General features: G+C 43.5%; 2 protein-coding genes across 4 annotated transcripts; one reads left to right on the top strand and one right to left on the bottom strand.

Moving 5' to 3' along the window:
* Positions 1-9,106: 9,106 nt before the first annotated feature.
* klhl21 (kelch-like family member 21) lies at positions 9,107-21,165 on the top strand. 2 transcript variants are annotated; one of them, XM_084016488.1, is made up of 5 exons: positions 9,107-9,242; positions 15,564-16,648; positions 17,559-17,964; positions 18,140-18,212; positions 18,887-21,165. In XM_084016488.1, exons 2-5 carry the CDS (start codon positions 15,622-15,624, stop codon positions 19,220-19,222), a joined length of 1,842 nt encoding a protein of 613 aa, XP_083872614.1. In that variant the 5' UTR covers positions 9,107-9,242; positions 15,564-15,621; the 3' UTR covers positions 19,223-21,165. The 2 variants fall into 2 exon arrangements, with proteins under 2 accessions (XP_083872614.1, XP_083872613.1); XM_084016487.1 differs by lacking the exon at positions 9,107-9,242 and adding an exon at positions 14,892-14,972.
* Positions 20,852-26,843, bottom strand: zbtb48 (zinc finger and BTB domain containing 48). Of its 2 annotated transcripts, none has more exons than XM_084016484.1 (12): positions 26,757-26,843; positions 25,970-26,014; positions 25,112-25,848; positions 24,703-25,016; positions 24,525-24,630; positions 24,359-24,451; positions 24,186-24,272; positions 23,766-23,920; positions 23,520-23,656; positions 22,711-22,875; positions 22,538-22,626; positions 20,852-22,439 (listed from the first exon to the last, which is right to left on the bottom strand). In XM_084016484.1, the coding sequence occupies exons 3-12, from the start codon at positions 25,820-25,822 to the stop codon at positions 21,999-22,001; spliced, it is 2,298 nt and encodes a 765-aa protein (XP_083872610.1). In that variant the 5' UTR covers positions 25,823-25,848; positions 25,970-26,014; positions 26,757-26,843; the 3' UTR covers positions 20,852-21,998. The 2 variants fall into 2 exon arrangements, with proteins under 2 accessions (XP_083872610.1, XP_083872611.1); XM_084016485.1 differs by having other exon boundaries at positions 26,678-26,818.
* Between the last annotated feature and the right edge of the window lie 199 nt (positions 26,844-27,042).

Raw genomic sequence — 27,042 nt, 5'->3', positions numbered from 1 at the left:
ATTGAACATAAATGTGAATGAATGCGGAGAAAATGTATCGGCCGTTATGAGACTGCGGTCAAGAGAGCCGTCTTTCTTTTTTCCAAACTAGCCGCCCGTATATTTGTAGTGCGCCCGTATTGTGATAATTATGGTAAATTCATTGAAACTGCTAAGAGGAGCTGACATGAAGGAAGTTTTCAGAATAAAGTGTTGCACAACCAGGCTCATATACAGGTCATTATTAAAAAACTGTCTCTTTCCAATGACTAATTCAGGTGCATTCTAGATGACTTCAGGTATCTTCTCACAAAATTACACAACTTTTCAATGTGGAGTTATCCTGTATATGAGCCTGGTTGTGCAACACTTTATTCTGAAAACGTCCTTCATGTCAGCTCCTCTGAGCAGTTTCAATATATACGGGCGGCTAGTTTGACTTCGGAAAAACGAATGACGGCTCACTTGACCGCAGTAGAGCTTCCTGGAAGAAGTCAGAGTGAACAAACGCTTTGCTGCTGATTCACAAACATTTGACTTCAGACGCAAGAGTCTCACTTTTAGTCAATTGTTGCGGCTGAAATGACAACACTCGCTCGATAGTTTCACCGGCTGTGGCGAGTCGGCGGCGCCGTTGCCTAGCAACCGCTGCAAACCTGCGCTGTCAAGCCAGACGTCGGGTGGAGCGCAGTCAGGTGACGTCACAGCCAGATGGAACGTCGCTTTCGAGATCAAAGCTCCACTGACGTCACAGCTGTCTCCCGTGCTCAGACGTCGGAGACAGCTGTGACGTCAGTGGAGCTTTGATCTCGAAAGCGACGTTCCATCTGGCTTTGATCAAGCTGTGACGTCATGAACAAAGGTTATAAATAGGATCCAATAGCAAACACATTAAGAGTGTATTCAGTAGAAGACATTCAGAGACAGAGCGAAGAAGGAAGAAACTTAGCATCGACACATTAACAATCAACAAATCACCACATTCATTTTCAACACAGATTCATAAATAACTGCAATGGAAGATCATTCAGACATCTCACACACCATTCGTCCGCTGATCGAAGGCTTCTTTGAAAGGCTGACACATGAACAGTACGCAGTGTTGAAATCTGGTAATCCAGATGTCAATACCAAACTGCTGCTGGCAGAGCTGCTGCTGGACATCGTGAGAATGGTGTCATCGGTGTTCCTGTCAGCGATGAGGAGCATGAGTGCCACAGAAACCGGGGAAGGGATCAAGGCCAACCTGTGCAGCAAAGTCACACAGACCTTCAAAGATGTCATGGATGTTGGTGACGAACTCAGTTGTGCCAGCAGTCAGAGCTTGGAAGACTTGATTGGGAAAGATGTCGCAGTCAGCGTCAAAACTGCCCTCTCCGAGAATCAAAGCTCTGAATTCATCCTGCACAACACTCCACCTCACCGACTCAGCAAAATGGTCAGTCACGCCGCCACGATGATGAAGGCTTTCATGAAGAAAATGAAAAGCACGTTGACACCACGATCACGAAGGAAGAGTCCCATTCTGAAAGTCACCAAATCACAAGACCTTGCAACTGACTCTGAAGAGGATCAGTCCTCTCTGTCATCACAGGAGTCTGTAAAAGCGGAATCCCTGCAGGACAAAATTGAGACCGAGATGAGGGGTTTCATTCAGCCTCTTTTGGATAACTTGCCAGAGTCTGACTATGAGTCGATGGAATCAGAATGTTCTCTGCAGATTTCAATCGTTGCAGGAGAAATTTCTGAAGAACTGAAGAGTTTGTCAAGTTCGTCAAGAGCTACAAGTCCAGCATCAGAAGCTACAAGTCGAGCATCAAAAGCTACAAGTCGAGCATCAAAAGCTACAAGTCGAGCATCAAAAGCTGCAACTCCAGCATCAGAAGCTACAAGTCCAGCATCAAGAGCTGCAAGTCCAGCATCCCAACAGAAGCTTGAAGTGTCCACGCAGGAAATCCAGAAAAAAATCAAGAAGTGTTCTGCAAAGCTCTTTGTCAAGGTGATGCTCGCTCGGCTGCTGGCGCAACTGAGGAACGCTTTCCTGTGCTTTACACCACGCAAACAGTCAAGCAACTCATCAGACATAACTGAGGTCGTCAGCCAGTTTGTGGAAGAGTCTGCAGAGGGAGCCCAGGCTGTAAATGTGCTCTGTGAGATGCCAAACCGCATGAACGCTCAAGCAGGTAGAACCCTGGTAATCACACAGGAACTGAGTGATTTCCTCTATCGTAGCTTGAGACCCCAACAGGCACCCGGCATCCCCGCAAGACCAAGGACCCAGCGAAATGCCCAACAGTACCATGAGATCCACAACAGAGTGCTGACTTTCCTGGGAGTCATGGCGTACTATTTAAGCACTCAGGTCAACACACACGTTGACAACATGGTGTTGGCTATAATGGGCCCTGCAGCAACGCCACCGCGGGCTATAATGGGCCCTGCAACTAAGTCACCAGGGGTCACCAAGGTCAGCATAGCTTCGCCAACTCCTGCCGAACATCAGCAGGATGCTGCAGCGCAGCGGAGAAGGGAGTGTGCCGTGGAGTTAATCATGCAGAGGCTGGTTTCGCACATTTACCAGAAAGCAAATGTGCTTCTCACCTCAAAACAAATCCAGGACATCATCAAGCGCCTGACCGAAAGAACGTTGCTTGAACTCGAGGGCGTTGATTTTGATATTGACCGAAACATTTTCAAAAATCTCACGCCGCTTGTCCAGGATCTGTGTCTTGGGCAGGGCAGTAACAGGGACATGTTGCTGCTTGACTTGACATCAGGTGACCCAGCACTTGAAGAACGCTTCGCCTGCCTCGTCAAACATCACCTGACGCAGAAAAAGCGTAACGCCGTCTGCAGGTTCTTCCTGTCAGTCGGCAGAGCCTGTTGCAGGTGCTTCAGATCGGTTTCACCGGTCTAAACGCACAGCAAACAAAAAGGGAAGGGTTTTCGCCGGGCGCTCCGGTTTGTCCCACATTCAGGGTATTAAAAAAACATATAGGTAGAAGATGAGGGTTGAAGTGCTGGACCTGAGGCTTTCTGAGCTTTATTTGTCGGCTACTGTGGTAGCAGTTTTGGGTTTTCTCCGGGCGCTCCGGTTTGCCCACATTCAGGGTATGAAAAAAACATGTAGGTAGAAGGTCAGGGTTGAAGTGCTGGACCTAAGGCTTTCTGAGCTTTATTTGTCGGCTACTCTGGTAGCAGTTTTGGGTTTTCTCCGGGCGCTCCGGTTTGCCCACATTCAGGGTATGAAAAAAACATGTAGGTAGAAGGTCAGGGTTGAAGTGCTGGACCTAAGGCTTTCTGAGCTTTATTTGTCGGCTACTCTGGTAGCAGTTTTGGGTTTTCTCCGGGCGCTCCGGTTTGTCCCACATTCAGGGTATGAAAAAAACATGCAGGTAGAAGGTCAGGGTTGAAGTGCTGGACCTAAGGCTTTCTGAGCTTTATTTGTCGGCTACTCTGGTAGCAGTTTTGGGTTTTCTCCGGGCGCTCCGGTTTGCCCACATTCAGGGTATGAAAAAAACATGTAGGTAGAAGGTCAGGGTTGAAGTGCTGGACCTAAGGCTTTCTGAGCTTTATTTGTCGGCTACTCTGGTAGCAGTTTTGGGTTTTCTCCGGGCGCTCCGGTTTGTCCCACATTCAGGGTATGAAAAAAACATGCAGGTAGAAGGTCAGGGTTGAAGTGCTGGACCTAAGGCTTTCTGAGCTTTATTTGTCGGCTACTCTGGTAGCAGTTTTGGGTTTTCTCCGGGCGCTCCGGTTTGCCCACATTCAGGGTATGAAAAAAACATGCAGGTAGAAGGTCAGGTTGAAGTGCTGGACCTAAGGCTTTCTGAGCTTTATTTGTCGGCTACTCTGGTAGCAGTTTTGGGTTTTCTCCGGGCGCTCCGGTTTGCCCACATTCAGGGTATGAAAAAAACATAAAGGTAGAAGGTCAGGGTTGAAGTGCTGGACCTAAGGCTTTCTGAGCTTTATTTGTCGGCTACTCTGGTAGCAGTTTTGGGTTTTCTAGAGGCGCTCCGGTGTGACCCACATTCAGTGAACAGTTCCATCTGATTCATTGAATGGTTGTTGTTGTATGCACCAAAGAGTCTGTCCGTCCATCCGTCCGCCCTTCCTTCCGTCCGTCCGCCCTTCCTTCTATCTATCTATCTATCTATCTATCTATCTATCTATCTATCTATCTATCTATCTATCTATCTATCTATCTATCTATCTATCTATCTATCTATTCTAAACTATCTAAACTATATTGCCAAAAGTATTCACTCATCCATCCAAATAATTGCAACCAGGTGTTCCAATCACTTCTATGGCCACAGGTGTATAAAAGCAAGCACCTAGGCATGCAGACTGTTTCTACAAACATTTGTGAAAGAATGGGTCGCTCTCAGGAGCTCAGTGAATACCAGCGTGGTACTGTGATAGGATGCGACCTGTGCAACAAGTCCAGTCGTGAAATGTCCTCCCTCCTAAATAATCCACAGTCAACTGTCAGTGGGACCGTGTTGGTAGTGGCCCAAAGAAATGGGCCAAAATCCCCTGCAATGTTCTTCTGTTGGTATTCACTCTCATTTTGAGCTTCAAGTGCTGGTAGGTGTCTGCCAGTCACAGGTGTGTGACTGGTACCTGATTGGCACCTAATTGACAGCACTTGTGTGCATGGGTCCTGCAACTTTGTTGAGTTTGTGTGCTCCAAGTGTAAACATGCCACGTTTGTCCCTTCAGGATAAGGCCCGTGCAATAGGGCAAGTGGAAGCTGGTGTTCCAGTCAGCATTATTTGGTGTCAGCCCTGGTACCATTTCCAAACTTAGGAGCAAGGTCCGTGAGACTGGTGAAGTCAAAGACAGCCCACGAAGTGGCCGTCCCAGGAAGACAACACCCCAAGAAGACCGGTTCCTCTTTGCCTGTAAATCTCTGGAAGAAAGCCTATGGTTCCTCAGTGAAGCAAGGATTTGACCACACAGAAACTCAACAAAGTTGCAGGACCCATCCTTTGGAGCCTACGTCGGCCAAGTCTGGTCTACAGATGATTTCCTGGTTGTGGTTTCAGGCATGAGTGTGTTCAGCCGCAATAGAGTGGCGAAGTCCCGCCTTTCTATGTCCTGTACATCAAAATGAATAGGCTCGTTGGAGATGAGCTGCGCCTCGCCTGGAAAGTAGACGAGAGCAGGCGGAGCAGCAGGAGGCGGAGCCTAAAAGCTGCGCTCCGGTCGGACAGTTTCCATCGGTTTTCGAAGATTTGACAGGAAGTCATAAAAAAGTTACATCCTGTTTGACGCGATCTGTAGGCTATTTGTAGTTTGCGACCACATTCCCATTTATTTATATTTCCACAGATATTTCATAAATATCTGTGGAAATAAGAATCAGAATACTTTAGTAACCCCTCGGGAAAATGTACAGTTGTAGTTGCTTCATAAGAGAAAGAGAAGAAAGACTCCCATTCCCATCATGCCCCGGGGCTTTCAGTCGGTTGAGAGCAACTGGCTCTAAAAACTGCGGCCATCTTGATCTCGTGAGATTATCGTTGCCCACGTGTGCATGACGTCAGAGCAAATCGGGATCAATTTGGACACAAAACTAACCGATATGCATTGTGTGGCGATGCCGGCGATCAATTCTGCGCAGGCCTGGCTCATTTCGAACGAGCCTATTTTCTGATGCATGTATTCCTATGGCGAGATCGAAATTATTTTACGCATACATACGTGACATGTAGTCTTTCTCATTGTGTTTTCTCTACAGCCTTAAACTGAACAATTGCACAATAAACTCTTGACGTGAAAAATTTAAATTTAAATCCACAAACAACATATTTCTTATTCGGGGCATATAACGACTGGGAGCAGCAAATAATTATTTTAGCTCCATTGAGCTAATACATTACATACATTTTTTACGATCTCAGAGGACCCATGGAAGTCTAGCAGAAGGGGCTGAACTTTGCCACTCAATAGGCTCGTTGGAGATGAGCCAGGCCTGCGCAGAATCAATCGCCGGCGATCGCCGCACAATGCATGCTGGGTAGTTTTGTGTCCGACTTGATCCCGACTTGCTCTGACGTCATGCACACGTGGGCAACGATAATCTCACAAGATCAAGGCGGGGACAGTTTTTAGAGAGTTATTTTTGTGAGCAGTGTTGGGAGAAACGCGTTACAAAAGTAATGCATTACTGTAATGCATTACGTTTTGCTGTAACGCGGTAATGTAAGGCATTACAAAAAAAAAAACGGGTAATATTTTACTCGGTACAAATCTCAGTAACGCGCGTTACAATGCATTTTAAACCCGAAACCAATTGACTCTACATTCGCGATGGCGAGATGGGCATACGCTCCACTTTTGGAAAAGTGTGAAAGCCGGTCCGTGTGACTCTACACTATGTTAATTAAGCGCTGTTGTTAGCAGGCTCCATGAGCTGGACACCGACTCACGGAGCGGGTCAGAGCTCAGCCGACCCCGGCAGTCACACCGGGGATCAACAGCTGAGGGGCGGCAGCGAAGAGGCGAAGGCTCCGATTCTCCCCGTCGGTTTTGAACCGCTTTTATGTCCGCGTCATAACGCTTTAGGTGCGTGTTTAAAACAGTAGGTTTACTTCAAAACGCGAGCGTCAGACGCTGTCAGAGCGTTTATTTAGAGCTCCCCCTAAATGTCTCAGGTAGGCTTTCAGGTAATTTCGCAGCATAACACAGCGCCTTCCGGGTCATTAAAAAAGACGTACGGACAATCTGGAATGAAACATGGCCCTGTTATTTCATCCCCGAATCCCATTCATGAACACAATATCTAATATCAGTTAACAAGTCGTTTTCCGTTTTTAAAACGAATAACGGGATACGAGTCATTTTCCGTTTTTCGTTCTTTTTTTTTGAAGCGAAAAACATCACATCCTGCTGTGTAATGAGCTGCATTGAACACAAGAAGATCTATTGAGAACAAAAAATCCATATTTCCTTTTATTTTGGCGAAAAGTAATGCAAAAGTAATGTAAAAGTAGTGTAATGCCTTACAATTCAAAGACAGTAATATTGTAATGTAACTAATTACTTTGAAATGACAGTAGCAAGTAATAAATAATGCATTACGCTTTTGAAGTAACTTGCCCAACACTGTTTGTGAGCTAGTGTGCAATATGCCACAGGGTGATGAGAGGCACTTCAGGTCAAAAATAAAAGTGGAAGGTAACCTTAGTTTGATAAGGCATTACCTATTGATTGAAGTGCCTCTACATCACCAAGACTTCTGCTGTGCCTCCACGTGGCAGCTCATGGTAACTGGGTACTAGAACCCAGGCAAAATCAGCAGGGGATCGTTGATCAGTGTTCTCAGAGGCAGTCACAGCACCCTTGTGCCAATTCAACCTATATAAGTTGAATTTGCATGAAGCATTGGAATATGTTCTTTAATTATTTGCTCATTTGTATGACATGAACTATTGCTGAAGGCTGTACACTTCTGTTGGCACACAGCTGAAGGAGTGATAGTCAACCACCTGTTGATTGAGTGGATGTCTGGAGGGCAAACAGGTGTTAACCTCTGTGAATGTACCCAAGCTTAACCCAAAATGTTCTCATTCCAGTGAGATAATCGCCTTGGACGCAGCATATCAGTAATGCTTCTCATGTCATTTAGTTTCCTATCAATTAATTAACAATTAGCCTTGAGAGCAGGGAGGTGTTTTTTAACCACAGTGATTCCACACTCGTGTATTCGTTACAAATATAACAATAAATGAGCACATGTGTGAAATGAATAATTAGGTTTTCCTGTAAGCAACAAAGTTATGTTGTTGTCAGTAGTACCCAAATAAGTACACAAGCATTTAGAATAGCAGTTGTGGGTATAGAGATTTGTCTCTTCACATTAAAATTAACTAATTAATTTAAGAGTGTATTTTCAAACGCATTCCTTTTAATCAAAAACTGATTTTCAATCGCTGTATCAAATGAGCAGGATTTCAATTAAATGAGAATAATATAAAATGCATCACCCAACAATCTATTCCAATCGAAGTGGTGGTTTAAAAAAAAAAGAAAAAAGAAACGCTACATGACAGCAGCCCTGGCTATCTAATGAGTGATATAAATATGAATAAAAAATAAGTACAAAATCACAATTAAAATGTTTGGTTTCCTTCTCAAGGTTAAAGATTAAAAAGATCAAGTATGTAGGACATATAGTATGTGTTGGGAATTAGCAGGAAATAATAGAGATATGGTGATGGGGGATATGAAGTTAATCCACCACAGTTATTGTGGTTGATCTGTCGTACCACAGTTGGTTAATCCATCCATCTGTGGATTCTCTGTTTTGCAGGAAGGTGAAGTATCTGAACTTCAAAGGAAGTCTGGTGGATGAACACACTCTTAAAGGACTCACTAAAGCAGGGAAAGAGGTGGGCTGCTCATCCATTCTTTTAATTGTTGTATGCATTCAGCCCTATACTGATGATTTGATGTCAATCACTAAGACCACAATCAAGACGTGTATGAATTACTCTTGTTTTATATACTTTATATACACTCAATATGAGTGCATCAAGAAATTAACTTCACCTGAAAGAACTAGTTTTTGTTCTATTTAGAACATGTGGTACTGGTGCACTTTTGTTTTACACATTCCTAGCAAAACCTTTCTTTCCCCGTTTCTTGGTTTCGATGGCTGGATTCTCGCAATGTCACAAGATCATGCGAGAATCGCAGGATCACATATCACCCAAAAAAATCCTTCTCGTCTGGCTTCAAGTTTGTGTACTGTAGAACTGGAGATTATTTATTCAGTGAAAGGAGAGCAAAGAACGACTCTGAAAGCTTTTCTTGACGCAAACATGTTTTCTGCTCTCCTCCTGCCTCGCTTCAGTAAGACCTTGATTGACTGATGGTTCATCCAATCACCTGTAATACTATAGTGCGCCCGTGTTGTGATAATTATGGTAAATTCATTGAAACTGCTGACATGAAGGAAGTTTTCAGAATAAAGTGTTGCACAACCAGGCTCATATACTGGATAAATACGGAAATGAGATTAATTGCATAATATGAGAAGATGTGATATGAATAATATGATAACATGAGTGGTGGCCTGTGTGCGTGTGAAGTGTGATAGTTCCGAGGTACCCTGAAGGCAACGTTCATTCCAGTGGAGGGTATCATGGCGCAGAGGAGGCCGGAGAGATCCGCAGCATCAGACAGCACGACTTATACGGCGTTAACTCGTTGTACTCTTTGAAATCATCAACACCGGCTGAAAACAAGTCCTGGTAAGTTCAGAGAAACTGAGTTGGCACGTTTGTTTGTGGTTATTCTTTCCTTCCCGAGCGGAGGAAGGATTGACAGTACGTACATTTAGGTCCGATAGGAAAATATGACGTTACGAGCTTCTTGTAAACATGAGTTATAAACGTTGTTTCGTCGGTGAAATGCGGTGCCATGTTGGTGCTTTCATAGTTGTATTTGCTGTGAAACGTTACGCTACACGCGTTCATAAACATTCATCAAATGATACCAACGCGAGTGTTTTTGAAATTGAGTCGAGACGTTATGCGGAAAGTTGATTAGCTAGCCGCACAGAAGTAGCTAAACATGCTAAGTAGCTTTTCAGTGACACTTAACGGTATTTGAAGCGTGCGGCTCCGGGCCTCATCTATCCGAGATACGGATCCCGCATTAGCTACTACATTTGAATAATATACGTGACTTTTGATAGGAGACTCTTTTATTTAATTTTCTCAGACTGAGGCCTCACCGTTGTACGACTGCGCCGATGCAAATAATCACTGGCAGAACATACTTTTGTACTAAATATACTTCTGAGTTACGTGTACTTTTTTGACTCGAGTACTTTCATTATATTTCTTACTACACACAATTTGGAGGCTGGTATTGTACTTTTAGCTTTAGTTTTATATTGTGAATATAAAGTTAATTCATTCTGTGTATTAAAAATTAAAATGTGTCGGCAGTACATAAAGTAATTAAAATAAGCCCCGCCTGCATCAGCTGCAACATTAAAATGATGTAGGCCAAAAACTCATTAATGCATCAGTTATTATAATTTCAGTTATTCTGAAATGTAACTCTTATTACTTTAATTAAATTTAAATGCTAATACTTTTGTGCTATTACTTAAGTGAGAGTTTGAATACAGGACTTTACTTGTAACAGAGTATTTGTACACTGTGTGGTATTGCTAATACTGAATACTTCTTCCACCAACTTCTGACTGTAGCTCTTGTTACGGGAGCAGGAATTAGAGGAATGCTGTGGCAGATGAAGGAGCATGTTGATTGGTATTTGGAATGATCCACCGTGGTTTTATAATATGAAACGAGCTAAAAGCTACGCTGCCCTGCTTTCCAAATATAAGATTAATGAATAATGTGTTGCTTTGTTCACTTGCCGTAGCCAGGCTGTAAGCCAAGTCATGAAAATGACTGCCTGACCTGATGGGAGTTCACCGACTTCAAGTATTCTTCATCCAGGCACAATAGTGGAAGAAGTAGAGATTGCATATTTTACTTAAATAAAAGTAGCAGTACAACAGTAATTCATTTTACATTGCAAGAAAAAGCCATGTAGAAGCACAACTTCACCTACTTCCAATGTGCAAGGAGAAGAGAAAAGGTTTGAAGAGGTCAAAACTCCTGCAACAGTTGAAGTATATAGAGCAACATTGTAAAACCAACGTATTCATGAAAGTACAAAAATAGAAGTACTTCAAGTACTCGTCATGCAAAATGCACCACTCGGATAGTTATAGTTACAATAAACGGCATCTTCTTGGGATACTATACATCTATACTATATTACTGATGAATTGTCATGTTGGCAGAATTTTCTTGGATTTAGTTGGAAAAGTGGAGCTAAAATGTTTGCCTTATATGTTTTTATGTTATGTTTAATGTATTCAAATTCACAAATATGTAGGATATTACTATTGGTAACAAATTTGGTCTATGCAAACAAAATGATGTAGGCTCCGTGTTCATTTGCATGTACAGCGAGAAAATTAGATCATGTCAGAAGTGGTTACATGAGACTAGGGACGCAACGATAAATGGGACTTTCAAGCAGATCGGGATAAAAAAACATTTACAATAAATTGATTACGTTGAATTTCCTTTCTTTTATTCTTTACTTGTCCTTTGGAATCTTCACAAAAAAAGATGCGTTTTATCTGTGATGCAATACAAATATTTGTTTCCTGACAAAAAGTGATTCCAGTATGTTTTACATGCATTTTAAGCGTTTTAATCCTTTTTTGATGATTATCTGGATAATATCGTAAATCTAAATGATTTTGGCCAGGATAATCGTGACATGAAATGTTCATATTGTCCCAAGTCTACTCGAGACTCGTGTGAATAGGCATTGTAATGCCATGTGTGAACTGGCGGCTTAGAGCTGTCCACTTGTGATCGGATGGTCCAGGACACATGTAAATGCCATGTCTGAACAAGGCCTTGTTGCAGCCAGTAGCCTCGTGCCGGCCCTCCTCAGTGGGGGATGATATGAGTGCGGTTGCCTTTTTATGGCCAGGACAGGCTCAGCTGTGGAGAACTGGGGAGTTTATGTCACTCCACTGTGACGGCTTCGTTGGCCCCAGGAGCCTGGAGCGACGGCAGTGAGAGCAGCTGTCTTAGTGTGGGTGTTAGCCCACTAGGTGCTATGATCCATTGGAATCGGAGCCCTCCAGGTTATGCATCTCTTTTCTAATTCTCTTATCATGTATATTACAAGCAGCCTAGTCTCAACATTTGCAAACTAAGATAATGCATATGAATAGTCAAGGTAATTCTGTTCACAGTAGAGCTATTTTACTGTTATGATAACTGATAATGAGATGACAAAAAATGCAAAGTAGTGTTATAACCAGTATGTTAATTGTCTTTGGTGGTAATTGCACGCTTGCACCAGTAAGGGGCAACGTTGGCCTTTAAACCAAGAAGAACTCACTATAAACACCTTCATGTAATGTGAGGCTGTTTTTCGTTTACCATGTTCACATGCAAAAAAACTCCTAAATAAACATTTATTACTTGCTGAATACTTGGACTCTTGGATAACAGTTTTTATTCATCTTTGGCAAGTTGTACATTTCACTGAATATATCAAGGGAACTTTTTTTCTCAAATTGAAGTGTTCAGAAATGGCTTTGACAGGATGATTTTTGACCTTTGTATTTTTACTCTAAATCTGTGGGTTAGTCCAGGCCAGTCCCGTTATACTTCTTGTGCGTCCATGATGTTGACCTTTTGCGTTTTTTGTGAAATATCTCAACAACTTTTGTATAGCTTGCCACGAAATGGGCTTCATACAATTATGTCCCTATCAGGAGTGTTTGTAATAACTTTATTAATCACTCGGGTTTGCCTCTAGCGCCATCACCAGGTAAAAATATTGTTCGTACAATACTTTTGGTTTATGAGCAAATACCTGATGACTAGTATAAAAGTAATGACAGTCCCGTCAGTCTCAGCTCGTGTTGTTTGGTGCTACTTAGCCAATGCTAACTCAACTCAGATGGCAACGATGGTAAATATTTTTGCCTGCTCACCATGTCATCATGAGCATATTAGCCTCTTGCTAATCAGGCTAGCATTTAGCTCAAAGTTGCCAGCCTGGCCCTAGACTCTTGGTCTTGTTCCTGGATGTTTTAACTCTGATTCATTAGGTTCATTTAGTCAGAGTTTCTATTTACAGTAGTTCCGTTTATTTGCCTGTCTTCAGATACACTGCCCTGAACAGGAATAGGCAGTAGCCTCTCATCAACCCTCCCATCTAGTTTTGCCAAAGAGTATTTACGTCTTCTGAGTGACTAACAGCATTGTACCTCTCTGAGTGTTTTTGTCCTGAATATACAGAGACTGCAGTTCATGAGTTCAGCTGCAGAGGCAGACAGTCCAATACTGTAATAGTAAGCAATGAAAGGGTGCCGGCGGTTACACTGGTCACTCTGTACTTGTCACTTAAAGCAGTGAGTGTTTCCACACCTATACTATTTCCCTCCCTCTCACCTTCCGTTCTCCCCCTTCATTTGAGAGCATACATGTCTGCTACTCTTGGATCTGGTTGGCAAACACACTGATGGAGTACATTTTGACTTTGCTCATTGTTATTTTGTGCAGTCAAAGATAAAACCGCTAAAAAGTGTCGATAAAGACATCAAAGTGCCTTTCTCTGCAGTACCACACTCCACCTGAACTGTTACTGATGCACAGGCAGGGGCGCTGTTTTACCAACAGAAAGTCTTTTCACCCGCTGTGTAATGTGATATTTGGTTGCAAATGTGAAGTTAAGTATGAAAGATATCACATCAAATCAAGTATAGGGGACGTCAGATTACTGCATACCATGTTCATTTTGAAATCACTGCATTTTTACATTTTCAAATACACACAGACACATTTTAAGTTCCATGTTGCTGTCATCAATTATTCTATTTTTTCTGATGTTTTGATTCTTGCCGAGGTACCGTTTCAATATCAGATGAGATATTTAGGCAGGTTATCATATCGAAGTAACAAATTTGGTATTGTGACAACACTAGTTTGTAATTTTAACACTGGATAGCCGTGAAGGACATTATTTTTAACCTATGCAAGTGACTAAAATAATTGAAACAGAAGCTGTTTTTTCAGTGCAGGTCTGGGTTGTGAGGTCCTGTCTGTCCTTCAGGAGGGCAGTTTGATCCCTCACAGAGCTACAGTATGTTCACTCCTGCATTGTTGAACCCTTGTGTGGAATTTGTGTTAAGTCCTTTGGCCAGAGGAGCGGGGGGCTTTATAACAACCTTTAAACAAATCTTTGTAAGGAGATACCTGTGTATTTTGAGAAGGAATGATTATCTCCAAATATTGGCAAGAATCCTAGGCACCCCTTTAATGCAGGTCCCTCCTCAGTAAACAGCAACTTGTCTTTTAAAGTGTGTTCATGGTTGTTTGGGAATAATTAAGATGTAATCCACATTAATTCAAAATCAGATATACAGATATATCTAGGATTAAAGCAGTCTTTTCAAAAAAACAAAAGAAAAAAAACATTCTGTCAAAATGACAAATGCATCAAAGTGAGTTATTCCTTAAGGGCAATCCTAGTACATTAAATATTGTAGTCAACAGTAAATATGTCACTGATTTCAACAGTTTTGACCAGGACTCATGTGCAATTTTATTAGCGATTAATGTTCAATTATATCCTTGATTTATGATTTTGTCTATAAAAATGTCAGAAAACTAGTGAATGTCACAATTGCAGACAGTTCATTAAAGTGATACCTAAATTGCCTCTTTTGCCTAACCACGTCTAACCCTCATACACATTTTTACTCCATAACACGTCACATTATCAAAATCCCACAGTCCAAGGTGACATCAAACGTCTTCAGCCTAAAATCCGAAGATATGCGGTTTTCAAGCGAAAGAATAATCCAACAGAAAAGCAGCTAATCCTCCCACAGAAGACGCTTGAACCAACGATGGTTGACAATTTGGCTAAGAGGTGTGTTTGTCTATATATAGTTTTAACATTGATGACAGCAACAGTTCTAAAAGCCTCATGTTGATGAAGAGCATTGTTTTTCACCCCCGGGCCGTCTGCATTGGTAGCATGACTGCAGAATATGACGACAGGAAGCTCTGTGTTTTGGTCTGCTGCTGTGCTGAAGGTGGTGAGGAGGTCCAGGCTCAACTGGCTTCTCTCTCAAAGACCACTTACTTTAGGCCGGCTGACCACAGACACATACCAGTGGGGGGTTTATACTCTCCCCACAGAGTCGGCCCACGGTCTGTTAGGTGTTCTCCCTAAAACCCCCTACTCTCCCTCCCACCTTTGCCTGGAAATGGACACAGCTGGTGTATTTATAGCCCCTGAGCACAAGCAAGCTCTGTATCTTAAACGCGGTAAGAAGCTGGAGCTCAGATTCACCAGAGTCACGCTGAGCTGAGCTGTCGTATAGTGTTGTACCAAACGTGCCTGGAGGGGCTCATCAGGTAGGAGACAGACCAGTTTTTAGGGTTTGCGTATTTAAAGAAATTCAGATGTTACATTATTTGCATGTTTGTTTACAGTAAAGTACTACTGATTAGTGAAATCAACTGGTGGAAAATGTTTGCTTTTAGGCATTTCATCTGGTATCTTGGCCAGGACACTCTTGTAAAAGAGATTTTTAATCTCAATGAGTCTTTTCCTGGCGTGGTTTTTCCTTTGTTCTTGCTTTCTAACTGATTTTTTTTTTAAATGACATCCTTCCATTCTAGACCACTCTGTATTGAGGAATGATTTTAAAAAACAAAGCCAAAAATCCAAGTTTTCTTGCTCCTCAATTGTGAGAATTTCCTTCTTTTCTAAGTCATTATAAATGTGAATACATTTGGGTTTTGCACTGTTGATCACTTAAAACTTATGGGCTTTAACAGGGATGGGTGTTTTTGTGTGGGTATCAGATCGTTGACATTTTATAGACTAAACAATTGCTTGATTGATCAACAAAATAATCACCACATTAAACAATATTGAATGGAATCAAAAATGCAATGTGTTGCGTTTGATTGATGGTTGTTTCTGGTGTGTATCTGTTTTAGACGAAGACGTCGTTCTAATCACAACCACTGGAAACCCAGACACCCAGAGAGAGGAGAGATGGAGAAGCCGGTCTTGCAGACACAACCATCCACCCTGCCCTTTTTCGACACGGCCCATGCCTTCAACCTGCTGAGGGGAATCCACGAACTCCGTGCCGAACGAAAGTTTTTCGACGTGACTCTGTGTGCCGAGGGCCGCGAGTTCCACTGCCACCGCACGGTGTTGGCCGCTGCCAGCACCTACTTCCGGGCCATGTTTGCAGGAACTTTAAAGGAGAGTGTAATGGACCGGGTCGTTCTACACGAGGTGTCAGCCGAGCTTTTGGGTCTGCTGGTTGACTTCTGCTACACGGGACGGGTCACGGTCACGCAGGACAATGTGGACGTCCTGCTGAAGACGGCAGACCTGTTTCAGTTCCCCTCCGTCAAAGAGGCCTGCTGTGCGTTTCTGGAGCAGCGGCTGGAGGTCTCCAACTGCTTAGAGATCCAGGACTTTGCAGAGGCCTACGCTTGTCGAGAGCTGGCGACAAGCGCTCGCCGATTTGTCCTCAAAAACATAATGGAGCTGGCTAAAGTGAAAGATTTTGAGCGGTTGCCATGGAAGCGCCTCCTTGAGATTGTGTCCGATGATGAGCTTTGCGTGGACAAGGAGGAGGCAGCTTATCAAATAGCAGTGCGTTGGGTGAAGACTGACCTCCAGCGGAGACTGCACTACTGGCCTGAGCTCCTCCAGCAGGTCCGACTCCCCTTCGTCAGGAGGTTCTTCCTGCTGGCCCATGTGGAGAGCGACCCGCTCGTCTACCTGTCGCCCACCTGCCTCCGCATGGTGAACGAAGCGCGTAGCTTCCAGTCCTGCGAGTACGACCGCCACGACAGGCCCTGCCACCGAATGCGGCCGCGGCCGTCCACGGGGCTGGCGGAAATCCTGGTGGTGGTGGGCGGCTGCGACCAGGACTGTGATGAGCTGGTCACAGTGGACTGTTACAACCCCCAGACCGGACAGTGGCGCTACCTGGCTGAGTTCCCCGACCACCTTGGGGGAGGATACAGCATAGCTGCCCTCGGAAACGACATGTATGTCACAGGTAAGTTATTCAAAAACACTTTTCTTCACATTTTAAATATTCAACACGCATACAGATAATATGCAGAGGATAGTGTACTCCGTCTTGAAGTCAAACTTAATCTGGTGTCCCGCCTACTGAAGGACAAGCCACAGACAGTGTGCCGTAGTTACAGTTGCTGTGTATATTAGATTCACCGAAGTGTGTACGCTCCAGTCAGTAGATTTCCATTCCTGCTTCATCACCTTATGAAATGGCCGTCCGGGTGTGTACCTTTATAAATAAACTGCAGGCTCTTTTGGCTGGTGACTTTCTGTGTGAACAAGGCAAAGTCAGGCAGGACATGGTGTGCTGCCAGGACAGCCGTGGTGTTGTCATCGTCATCATCATCACCATCATCGTGTTTCAGACGTTGTGTCCCCTGCAAGTAAACAAATATAGCAGGCTTAGCTTAGTCCCTCGATGGCAGAAATAACAGCAGCATATGATTACATAATGTCAACAGGTAGATTTAGATTTTATTTTTACAACCTTTGATATAGTTAATTTTAAAGTAGAAGAAGTATAAATCAAATACTTGGTTATTATATTCCGTTTTTTTTTTTTAAAAGAGTCTTAAAAAGTTTTTGTATTCATGAAATGTCTTCAATTTCAATATGATTCTTATACCCTCTTTATAATATTTATATTGTGATTAATTTAATATATAGTTCAACCGCAATGTTGATTAATTCTGTGTCAAATAAAATTCTGAAAAATAATTTCATTTATTTCAAAAAGTTTGCATTAACCCTGGTGAAGGTAGATGCAGAATTGTAATAAAGTCTTATGACCTGGAGGATTGCAATGTTTCTGCTGTTTTGCTTTGCGGTACATCATTATTTACAGCAACAACAGGATGCATATTAACCAGCACGTCTGTGTCCTCCAGGTGGCTCTGACGGCTCTCGCCTCTACGACGGCGTGTGGCGCTACAAGTCTAGCGTCAACGAGTGGACGGAGGCGGCGCCCATGCTGAAGGCACGCGAGTACCACAGCTCTTGCGTGCTCAGAGGTCAGCTCTACGTGGTGGCGTCGGACAGCACCGAGCGTTACGATCACGCTCTGGACTGCTGGGAGGCCCTGCCGCCCATGCTGCACGCCATGGACAACTGCTCCACCACCACGTGCAGCGGACGCCTGTACGCCATTGGCTCTCTGACTGGGGAGGACACCATGACCATCCAGAGTTATGATGCAGACACCAACCGCTGGGCCGTGGTCAGCTGTGGTCAGCTGCCCCCGTGGTCCTTCACACCTAAAACTGTGACCCTCAAAAGCCTCATCTACTTCATCAGGTGAGGAGAAAAAAGACCAAAAGATAGCAATTGTAAATACCAGTGTTAGGGATATGAGTGCTTATTTTAAAGTCCAGAAATAAGATGTTCATAATACATTGTCAGTGAGGTTTGCATGAATACATTTTAAATGTTTTGGCAGCGGCTTGACTTTTTTATGTGTTTCTATTTGTAGGGATGACTCAGCCGAGGTTGATGTCTATAATCCTCAAAAGAACGAGTGGGACAAAATTAGTCCGATGACCCAGGTTTGTATTTTACATCTGACACTTCATTGCCAACGTGCTTCATTAGCATTCTCTTTTCATCTTTTATCGTTTGAGTAGAGGTGTCAGCAGCACTGCAATTAGTCCAAAGATAATCATAAAACCAGAAAAATATCAACTGACACAGTCAGTTAATTAGTGGATTTAACTTCTCATAATACAGTAAAAGTGATGGATGAATGAATGTGGCCTTTTTCAACTTCAGGAGGATTCATTTTAAACTTTGTTGACAGGAAATGTGTTCGATTACTGCCTCTTAAAATATGACATGAAGCCCCAAAACTGACACGAGGCGGCAAATGATTATCAGATGAGTCCATAATATAGCTAAATAAATCAATAGTTAATACCGGTAGTTATTAAGCTTAGTAATGGTCCTTTAATGTCCAATCAGTTGCTACAGTAAATGAATTTATTTGACCTTTTCTCTTTTCTCATGTAGTAGTGCACTTGGCACTCATTTAATCATTAAAACGTCCTTTTTGGTTAGAAACTTGAGGTGGATCATTCATTTAATTTACGGTATTAGTGTCAACTACTACATTTCTTGTTATGTAGCATCCCTAAATATGTATTCACCTATATTTACTTACTAAATGCAGTAGAGTCTTACCCTTTACGTTTGTAATGTTCTTGAACTGGTTTCTTTTATCCAGGTACACGTCGGAGGCAGTGTGGCAGCCCTGGGTGGTAAATTATATGTCTCCGGTGGTTACGACAATACTTTTGAGCTGTCCGACGTGGTGGAGGCGTTCGACCCGACCACCCGCTCGTGGACTCTTGCTGGACGACTACCTCAGCCGACCTTCTGGCACGGCAGCGTCAGCATATTCCGCCAGTTCATGCCCCTGGTGTCCAGCGGATTCGAACCCGTCGACATACCCGAGTTGAACTCCATCCAGTTGCACCGGCACCACCGTCACCAAGCGCTCCACAATCTCAACAATAATCTCAACCAGAACCAGAATCAGGACGTGAACCCAGCACACTGATCTGAGACGGGGAAACCCCCTGGTACATTTTGCAGTGTGTTCCTCTTCACTAGCAGACTGGGATGAATTACAAAAAAAGCCTGGTGTTTCTTAGCCCTGTTTGGTCTGACCAGTGGGAGACGGTCCTGAATGAAAATAAACCAAACAGTTAGTCCTCAGGGTCAGGTTATGCTCAATTAGAACTAGTTTTCAGGATGTGCTGTCTGACCACATAGTTGCTCCTAACAGCTACACTCACCGAGTGAAACGCTGGCCTTCAAAAGGGGGTGGAGACGGGATGATTTAGAGATGCAATATACAGAATTCAGATCATTCAGACGATGTCACTATCCCAGTGTGTGTTGTAATCCAAGCGTGCCCCACTGGGTGGCTCATAGCCGCCGCTCTGCACTGAACTCATACAGCCGAGGAACAGCGTCGTTGCAGAGGCGTAGCACCCGCCCTTTTGGTTCCCAGCAGGTTAACGGTGCTCATCCTGTCGGCACTTTTGGCTCTAGTTTGCACTGTTTGTGCCGTTTGCGCCATTAGCTGCAAACCAACGGCTCAGCCGTCCCAATGTTGAGCGGTTAAGAGGCAGTAGATATGCTCCCAATAGCACCCTTAAATATGCAGATAGCATTGCCCACTTTTGGACAGTTTGTCTTGGGAGGCATTCATAGTGTTCTACTTGTTTGCTCACATTAAAAGTGACAAAATAGTTGTCATCAAATAAGAGAGAGTTGGTTCATCCTGGAGGTCTTTTCTCTTGTAAAACCCCACAAACTAACTATGTTTGGTGAGAACCATAAGTGCAGTAGTTGGGCAGAAGATGTGTATGGAGGTCTTTGTGTTAGCAGTGAATTACTGTGGATCGGGGGTTTTACTAACACAGATAAATTATACAAATCAAAGTTATGTGAAAAGTTGGGCATCTGTTAGAGTTGAAGAGTACTTGTTTGCAAATTGAAAAAGCAATTGTGGGTTAGTGGACTTACCTCTGTAGACCAAACATACAAGAAATCTCCGACAAAGCGGTTGAGTTGCATTGTGGGTAATGTTCTGCCACAATGATTTGGATCCTTTCTTCTTAAACTGTCAATCATGAGTAAATGTTCCAGGAGTACAACTCTAAATCAAAAGAGTACTTTTTACAACCTGTAGCAGAACTAGAGTCAAATATTTGTTCAGAAACGGCAATAATCAGTTTACATTCCAAATATATGATGATAATCACAATGGATATCTAGCACTACAACAGCAGGGCTTCAACGATTCATTCATAGCTTTCCTCATTCCGTTTGAACCCAGTATTTCTACACAGTTGCAGAAAAAGATGAGGCTACACTAATATTATTGGTTTTATGCTATAGAATCAGGTTGGTGACTGCGTGAGATTGTTTCTGATCCAAACTACTCTACATAGTCCAGAGCAGGGTTGGAATTCCCTCGTGTCCTCCGTTTCCCCGTTGTGGTTTCATTAATGTTGTGTTTTTGTTAATATGGTTGTGAAGTGGAACCGGACCTACTTTTATAATAAAAATGCGGAACCGGACGGGAACCGCACCGGTACTTCGCACCGGTACTTTTATGATAAAAATGCCCCGTGTGCTTTCACTGCCCGCTCGCTCAGCTCCGCTCGGGTGGCTGTAATTAAAGAATCATATTCACGGATGTTTTTATGTGTCGTGTGTTTATTTAAGGATATCTTTGTGCTGTGGTTGCTTAAGATCCCCCCCCCTCCCCCCCCCCCCTCTCTATCAGCTGCAACAAGTAAAGTATCCCTTGGTAGATTATGGTGACGGGTTACCAGTAACTGGAAGTGCAAAGGAATCTCAATTTGTTACCTTGTATTCTAGCTTTAATGTGTTGATGGTACCGTTTATGCATCTTTGTTTTGTTTGTTTTCATAAAGGTTTGTGATGTTGAATGAGTTTTGTAAATACAGTTCATTCTTAACCTCTAAACTGTGTTTGTATAATTTCAGTGTGGTTGCCATAAATTAAACTGCAGGCAGGATTCACAATTAGCAGTTAGCAGGTCGCTAATACATCTCTCATAAGCAACTGACCGCAGCGGCCGAGTGTTCATATGAATAGCACTTTTAAAGCTTTTAGATTTGACCAAAAGTTTGAGATATATCATCTATATAGCTTAGCACAAAGACTGGAAACTGAACCGGCGCCGTGTAACATCCTTCCATTATACAGCCCAAGCTGCTCGATAATCGATATTTGACTCGTGGACGGACGAGGAGCTGGAGTTGCTTCATTTTAGCCACATAAAAATCTGCAAGTTGTTTTCCAAAACCTCCATTTTAGTGACCTAAAGTGCCATCAGTGTGTGGATGAGGGCATAATAAATAATAAAAATCCGTACAAAATCATGGATGTAAAAAATAATAATAAAAGAATCGCCAATTTCAAGAGGGTTATGGGAGAGACATAAAATGTAACCAAGTCCAGTCTTTGTGCTAAGCTAAGCTAACCAGCATTATTAGTAGCCTTACATTTAACAGACAGACGTCTGAGTCTGCACAACTGCTGTAAAAAAAACAAAAAAAAACATTGATAAAACTAAACCATGACTTCACATTCATGCATCCTTCACACACATGCAGTTCATTTACAGTTAACCACTATAAGAGTGATGATTGCTGGCTCTTCTCTTGCGTGGCTAGAACCTCGACAGTAGCTGACAACGTCGCATCTTTGGATCTGTAAGGCCAGAAGTCTTAACGTCTCATTAAGGTGCTTCATCGTTCAGTGAGTTGCACAGTCTCTGTTGCGTCGCCCGTCTCTCAGGTCTTCGTCTCCGATATGTCCTCAACCATGCCCTCCATGTCCATGGGGGACTCGTACGCCTCGGTGACCAGCTGCGTTTGCTGCAAGACTTCGGGCACAGAGAAACTCTCCCCCGGCTCCACGTGTCCCGGGTTCTGGTTGGACACCACCTCCTCCATCACCACGCCGCTCGACCCTATCACCACCCTCACGATGCAACTCGAGGTGAGGCCCGTCCCCGAGTCGGGCTCTGGGTTCACGGACTCCGGCACGTCGGCGGTCTCCGGGACGTAGTCGGCCTCCTCTGCGATCAGCGAGTCTTCTTCCACTTCCTTTGTCGCTTCGTTGTCGCCAGGACTTCCGTCCCCATCCGGCACGATCACGTTCCGTAGTTTCCTCTGCCGGGGATTGTAGTTCTCGGTGCGTTTGTGGATTTTAATGTGGCGTCGCAAGTGTGCCTGGAAGAGGAGGTTCACAGAGAGACTCGTTGCTTTTCTGTTTATGATCCAGAACAGATAGATTGACCAACGGTGTGAATAATCACGAGTGAGCCTACCTGTCGAGTGAACTTGTAGCCGCAGTCGATGCACTCGAACTTCCTCATGCCCTTGTGGCGACGCAGGTGGACGCGAAGCTGCTCCCTCGCTTAGGAAGTTAAAAAGAGGAGAATCCCATCAGTGAGTCCTTCGCTCTATGCTCACTGTGTGTGTTGACATGGTGGGTTCTGACCTTTGAAGGTTTTGCCACATATGTGACAACAGTGGGGGCGGCCCTCCTCGTGTTTGCTGGCCTTGTGGCGGACGAGGGCGCCTTTCTCCGTGAAGCGCTGCTCGCAAACATCACAGCTGAAAGGACGCTCTCCGGTGTGTGTCCGGTGGTGTTTATCTAGACTGCCTGGGATGGAAAAGACGAATGGTTAATCCAATAAACATAAAGGGTTCCATCATTTATCTATTTATCTAATCTGAAGGTGTTTCAGTCTGACTGGCCCCTCCCCCATCTTTGTGACGTTCTCTCAGTTATGTGCTATAACGACTGCAATACAAAACTAAAAATAATGATGATGGACTTCCTCGCTGATCTCAATCTTTCTTGTATTTGTAGGACAATCGTGCTCTATATTTTGAACGACTATAATTCCCATAATGCAGTGGGGGATGGAAACAGAAAGGATTGGATTCAGTGATCCTTATTTGTATGGACTTTTATGCAAATTGGCACCATCAAAAGTTTTGGCTGTATTTGTTTGTGATGCATATTTGAAGAAAATTTAAAAATGATGATTCAAAGACGAGCTCTGGAGATTGTTTTCCGTTTCCGAGGCGGATGGATGGATGTTTATTCACAATGGAAACGGAGATACTGATATACGTTAGCATAAATCATCCTAAACTTAATCTAATAAATCTGCATCATGTTGCAGAACTCGGGCTAAAATATTCGCCTCCGTCCCTGTGAAAACCTGCGATCTGGTCTAGCTGCCACAGTTGTTTTCACAGCGATGAAGACGGCAGCGGACTGGGGAGGACGGCGGTTACCTTGCGTCCTGAAGGTTTTGCCACAGAGATGACATTGGTAGGGCCTCTCGCCGCTGTGTATACGCAGATGCATGTTAAGGTTGTTCTTCTGGGAGAATGCATGGCCACATGAGTTACACACGAAAGGGCGCTCATTTCTGCAAACCAAAAACAAACACGGTTCTTTATGAAGAAATAAAAACTGACCTCCACATTTACGTGGTTTTCTTCTCTGGTCCTCCCAGACAAGATCACATGTGCTGGTACCTGTGAATGGCTTTAATGTGCATCTGCAGGCCGTTCCGACTGGAGGCTCGGTGGCCGCACTCCTCGCACACAAACGGCTTCTCGCCTCGGTGCTTGGCTGCTTCGTGCACGCTCAGCTCCGTCCGAGTTAAGAAGGTTTTGGGGCACTGGGGACACTAAAAAACGTAACACATCGTTTTAACAACAGACTCACAACTTTGATTTAAATGTGACTTTTAGTGGAAATATGAGGGCAACTGTATGAAACATTTGCAACACAATTCAAACCATAAAATCACTATTGACTAATTTATTTACTTATTTAATTGTATTATTATATTATAATTATTTGTACTTATTTTAAATTATTTTTATTGTTTACTCTGTTCAATTATTATTATTATTAGTTTGTATTTTTTATTTGTCTCATTGAAAACTCACTGCGTGTGGTTTGGGATAACCATGGGCCTTCATCATGTGGACTGTCAAGTTCTTCTTGTGCATAAACTGTTCAGGACATGTTGAACACTGGAGGGGAAAACATGACGGCGTGTCGATGAAGACGGTTTGAATAATGATGCCTCTATATTTGTTCAGTGTTTATTAGGCTGTACCTTGTGGGGCATATTTCCTGTGTGGGACACGATGTGCAAACGGAGCTCTTCTTTCCTGTTGAACGTTGAGGAGCACATCGCGCAGGTGTAAATCTGGAATTAGAACACCGATTGTTACGCTTTCTAGGTGTACGTGATATTTAAAAACAGCTGTGGAGACACTCACCTGTACTTTAGCGCAGCCTCTGCTCTCGTGTAGCAGAAGGTTCTCCTTCCTGAAGTACCTCTTCCCACATTTGAGGCAACCGAAGGGCCTCTCCCCCGTGTGCCGCCTACGGCAAACGAAACATTAGGGTGCTACTCTGCAGTTTTCTCTTTAAAGTAAGAATCCTGAAGTCGCATACCTGTTGTGGACTTTGAGGTAGTATTTGCTCTTGAAAGATTTGTCACAGGTGGGACACTGCACAGAGTCCTTCTTGGAGTCTTCTTCCAAAGCCTCGCCATTCTCCTTTTTGTCCATTTTACTCTGGGCTTTGCGTCTCCGTGCCGTTGCCGTGGACGGGGCCAATGAGCTGCTCTCTTCGACGGGCACGTACTCCTCATCTGTGTCGTCAGTGATCCCCTCAAAATCCCCCACGTCTTCTTCTTCTTCCTCTTCTGCTTCCTCCATTACCCGGCTGACATCGTTATCGTTTATGTCAATCTGCAGGTCGGTTATCTGCAAACATCACAAGACAAGTGTCACAATAATAAATAATCATTATTACTTGCGGTAGCAAATGTCCACTTCACTGTAACAGCTATGTTTTCTACCTCAGCTTCACCAGTGGGCTGATCTGGGTTTCGGTTCTCCACGACAACATCGCCGCTTTCTGTCTCCGTTGGAGTAAGTGGAGCCTTATTGCTGACTTTTTCAGGGGCTGTAAAATCAGTGGCGGGGCTCTCATCAGTCACCAGTCGCCTGGGGCCCTTCACTACGCGACCAGAGCGAGTGGTGGTGGTGCTGGTGACGGCCGTGCTACAGTTGGCTGTGGCAGTATCGAAGCCGGACTCATCCTTTTTGACCGTAAGCGAGTTCTCCTCTTTGACTGAACAATCATGCGTTGCGTCGGATGTAGACTTTCTAGGCCTGCCTCTTTTGCGCTTGACGGGCCCAGGGTTCACAGACGTGTCCTTGAACTGCTGACAGAGCGTGAGGGCCTCTGGTACGCACAGGCTGGCCGCCGCATGCTGCACCTTCTCCAGGTTGCCGGGGTCCAGCTTCAGCTCTCCGGTGTAGACGAAGTTCAGGAGCAGCTCCAGGCCGTCGTTGGGGCACTCCTGCAGGCAGAACTCCATGCACGGCGCGGTGGGCATGTTGGACTGTTGGAACAGTTCGCTGAAGCATGCCAGGATGTTGCGATGAGCCAAATAGACCAACCCGCCTCCTACGTTTAACACAGCATCACAAAACCTCCCTACTGCCCTCTGCTGGTTCAAGGAGGACAGGACACGCTGTGCATGGCTGCTCTCTCCTGCAGGCATCCTTCCGGTTTCCCTGTAGTCTGCTGCTGCAAGGACATTATCAATACAACGTCACTTAGCATATATAAATACATCTATATTATATATCTATATAATATTTCACCTACTTGCCTGTGTATTACATAGATGTATGTTATGTCTGCTTACCTCTGTTAGTTTCCTTGTTGCAGCTGTATGTCTATCCTCTTAGAGCTGAAACGATTGAGGATTAATCGATGAGTCAATCAACAGATATAACAGGACAATAACAATAGTAATGAATTATCTTTCTAAAATCTCTTAAGTCAAGATGCTGGTTTTAACATCGCAGCTTTTATTTGTCTTATGAGATAAAGAATATCTTTGGGTTTTGGACGGATGGTCAGATTAAACAAGAACATAATCAGTACTTTTGCATCTACGTACATGTCCAAATATAAGAGAAAGTTAGACAGGATGTAGTTTAATATATATATATATATATATATATATATATATATATATATATATATATATATACACACAGTATGTATGCGTATGTGAAGTAACAATAATTATAATTGGAATAATTTCACATCTATGACGCTGCAAATAATTCAAAACATAAAACAGCACACCTAATGCATTATATTTTTTAAATAATTATATTTTTTATCACTCCCAAATTAAGCTAACTGAATTATATTTCTGTCAGTGACGGCTACATTAAATATACTTATTATTAAAGGATTTCTGGTGTGCATATATCTCCCTAGACTGCTCTTTTAGTTGAATTATTGAATTAAATGATTGCAAGCCCCTAGCTTTCTAAGTTACGCACCCCGACGTTTATTTCCTCGCACATATTTTAAGACGATCCCTTAGCATGGCACGTACCCGATAGCTGCATTCTGACGCTTGCATCTGCTGTATCGATGAAAAGGGATTATTTATCTCTAATATCTTCGTTACCTACCCAGAATCTACTGTAAATACGTTGATAACGGAGCAAAGCCGCTACATGCACCTTGTTTTCGTTTCTTGTAGGCCCCTAAAACTGCAAGGGAAGCGGATGTGACGCAATAGAACTCCGGGAGAAATTATTGTTGTCCATTATTAAACATCTCCGTGCACGTAACAATAAAATACTCACACACATGGTTGTCATTTGTAGCTGCATTATTATTATTATTATTTTTAATTTAACTTGTGTGTGATTGCGCTGAAAAAGGTGTGATAGTTTTTGCTGAACAACATAAACG

Source organism: Eutrigla gurnardus (assembly GCF_963514095.1).
Source record: "Eutrigla gurnardus genome assembly, chromosome: 8".
NCBI lineage: Eukaryota > Metazoa > Chordata > Actinopteri > Perciformes > Triglidae > Eutrigla > Eutrigla gurnardus.
Note: the sequence above shows the minus strand (reverse complement) of the source record. Positions and strands in the feature narration are given on the sequence as shown.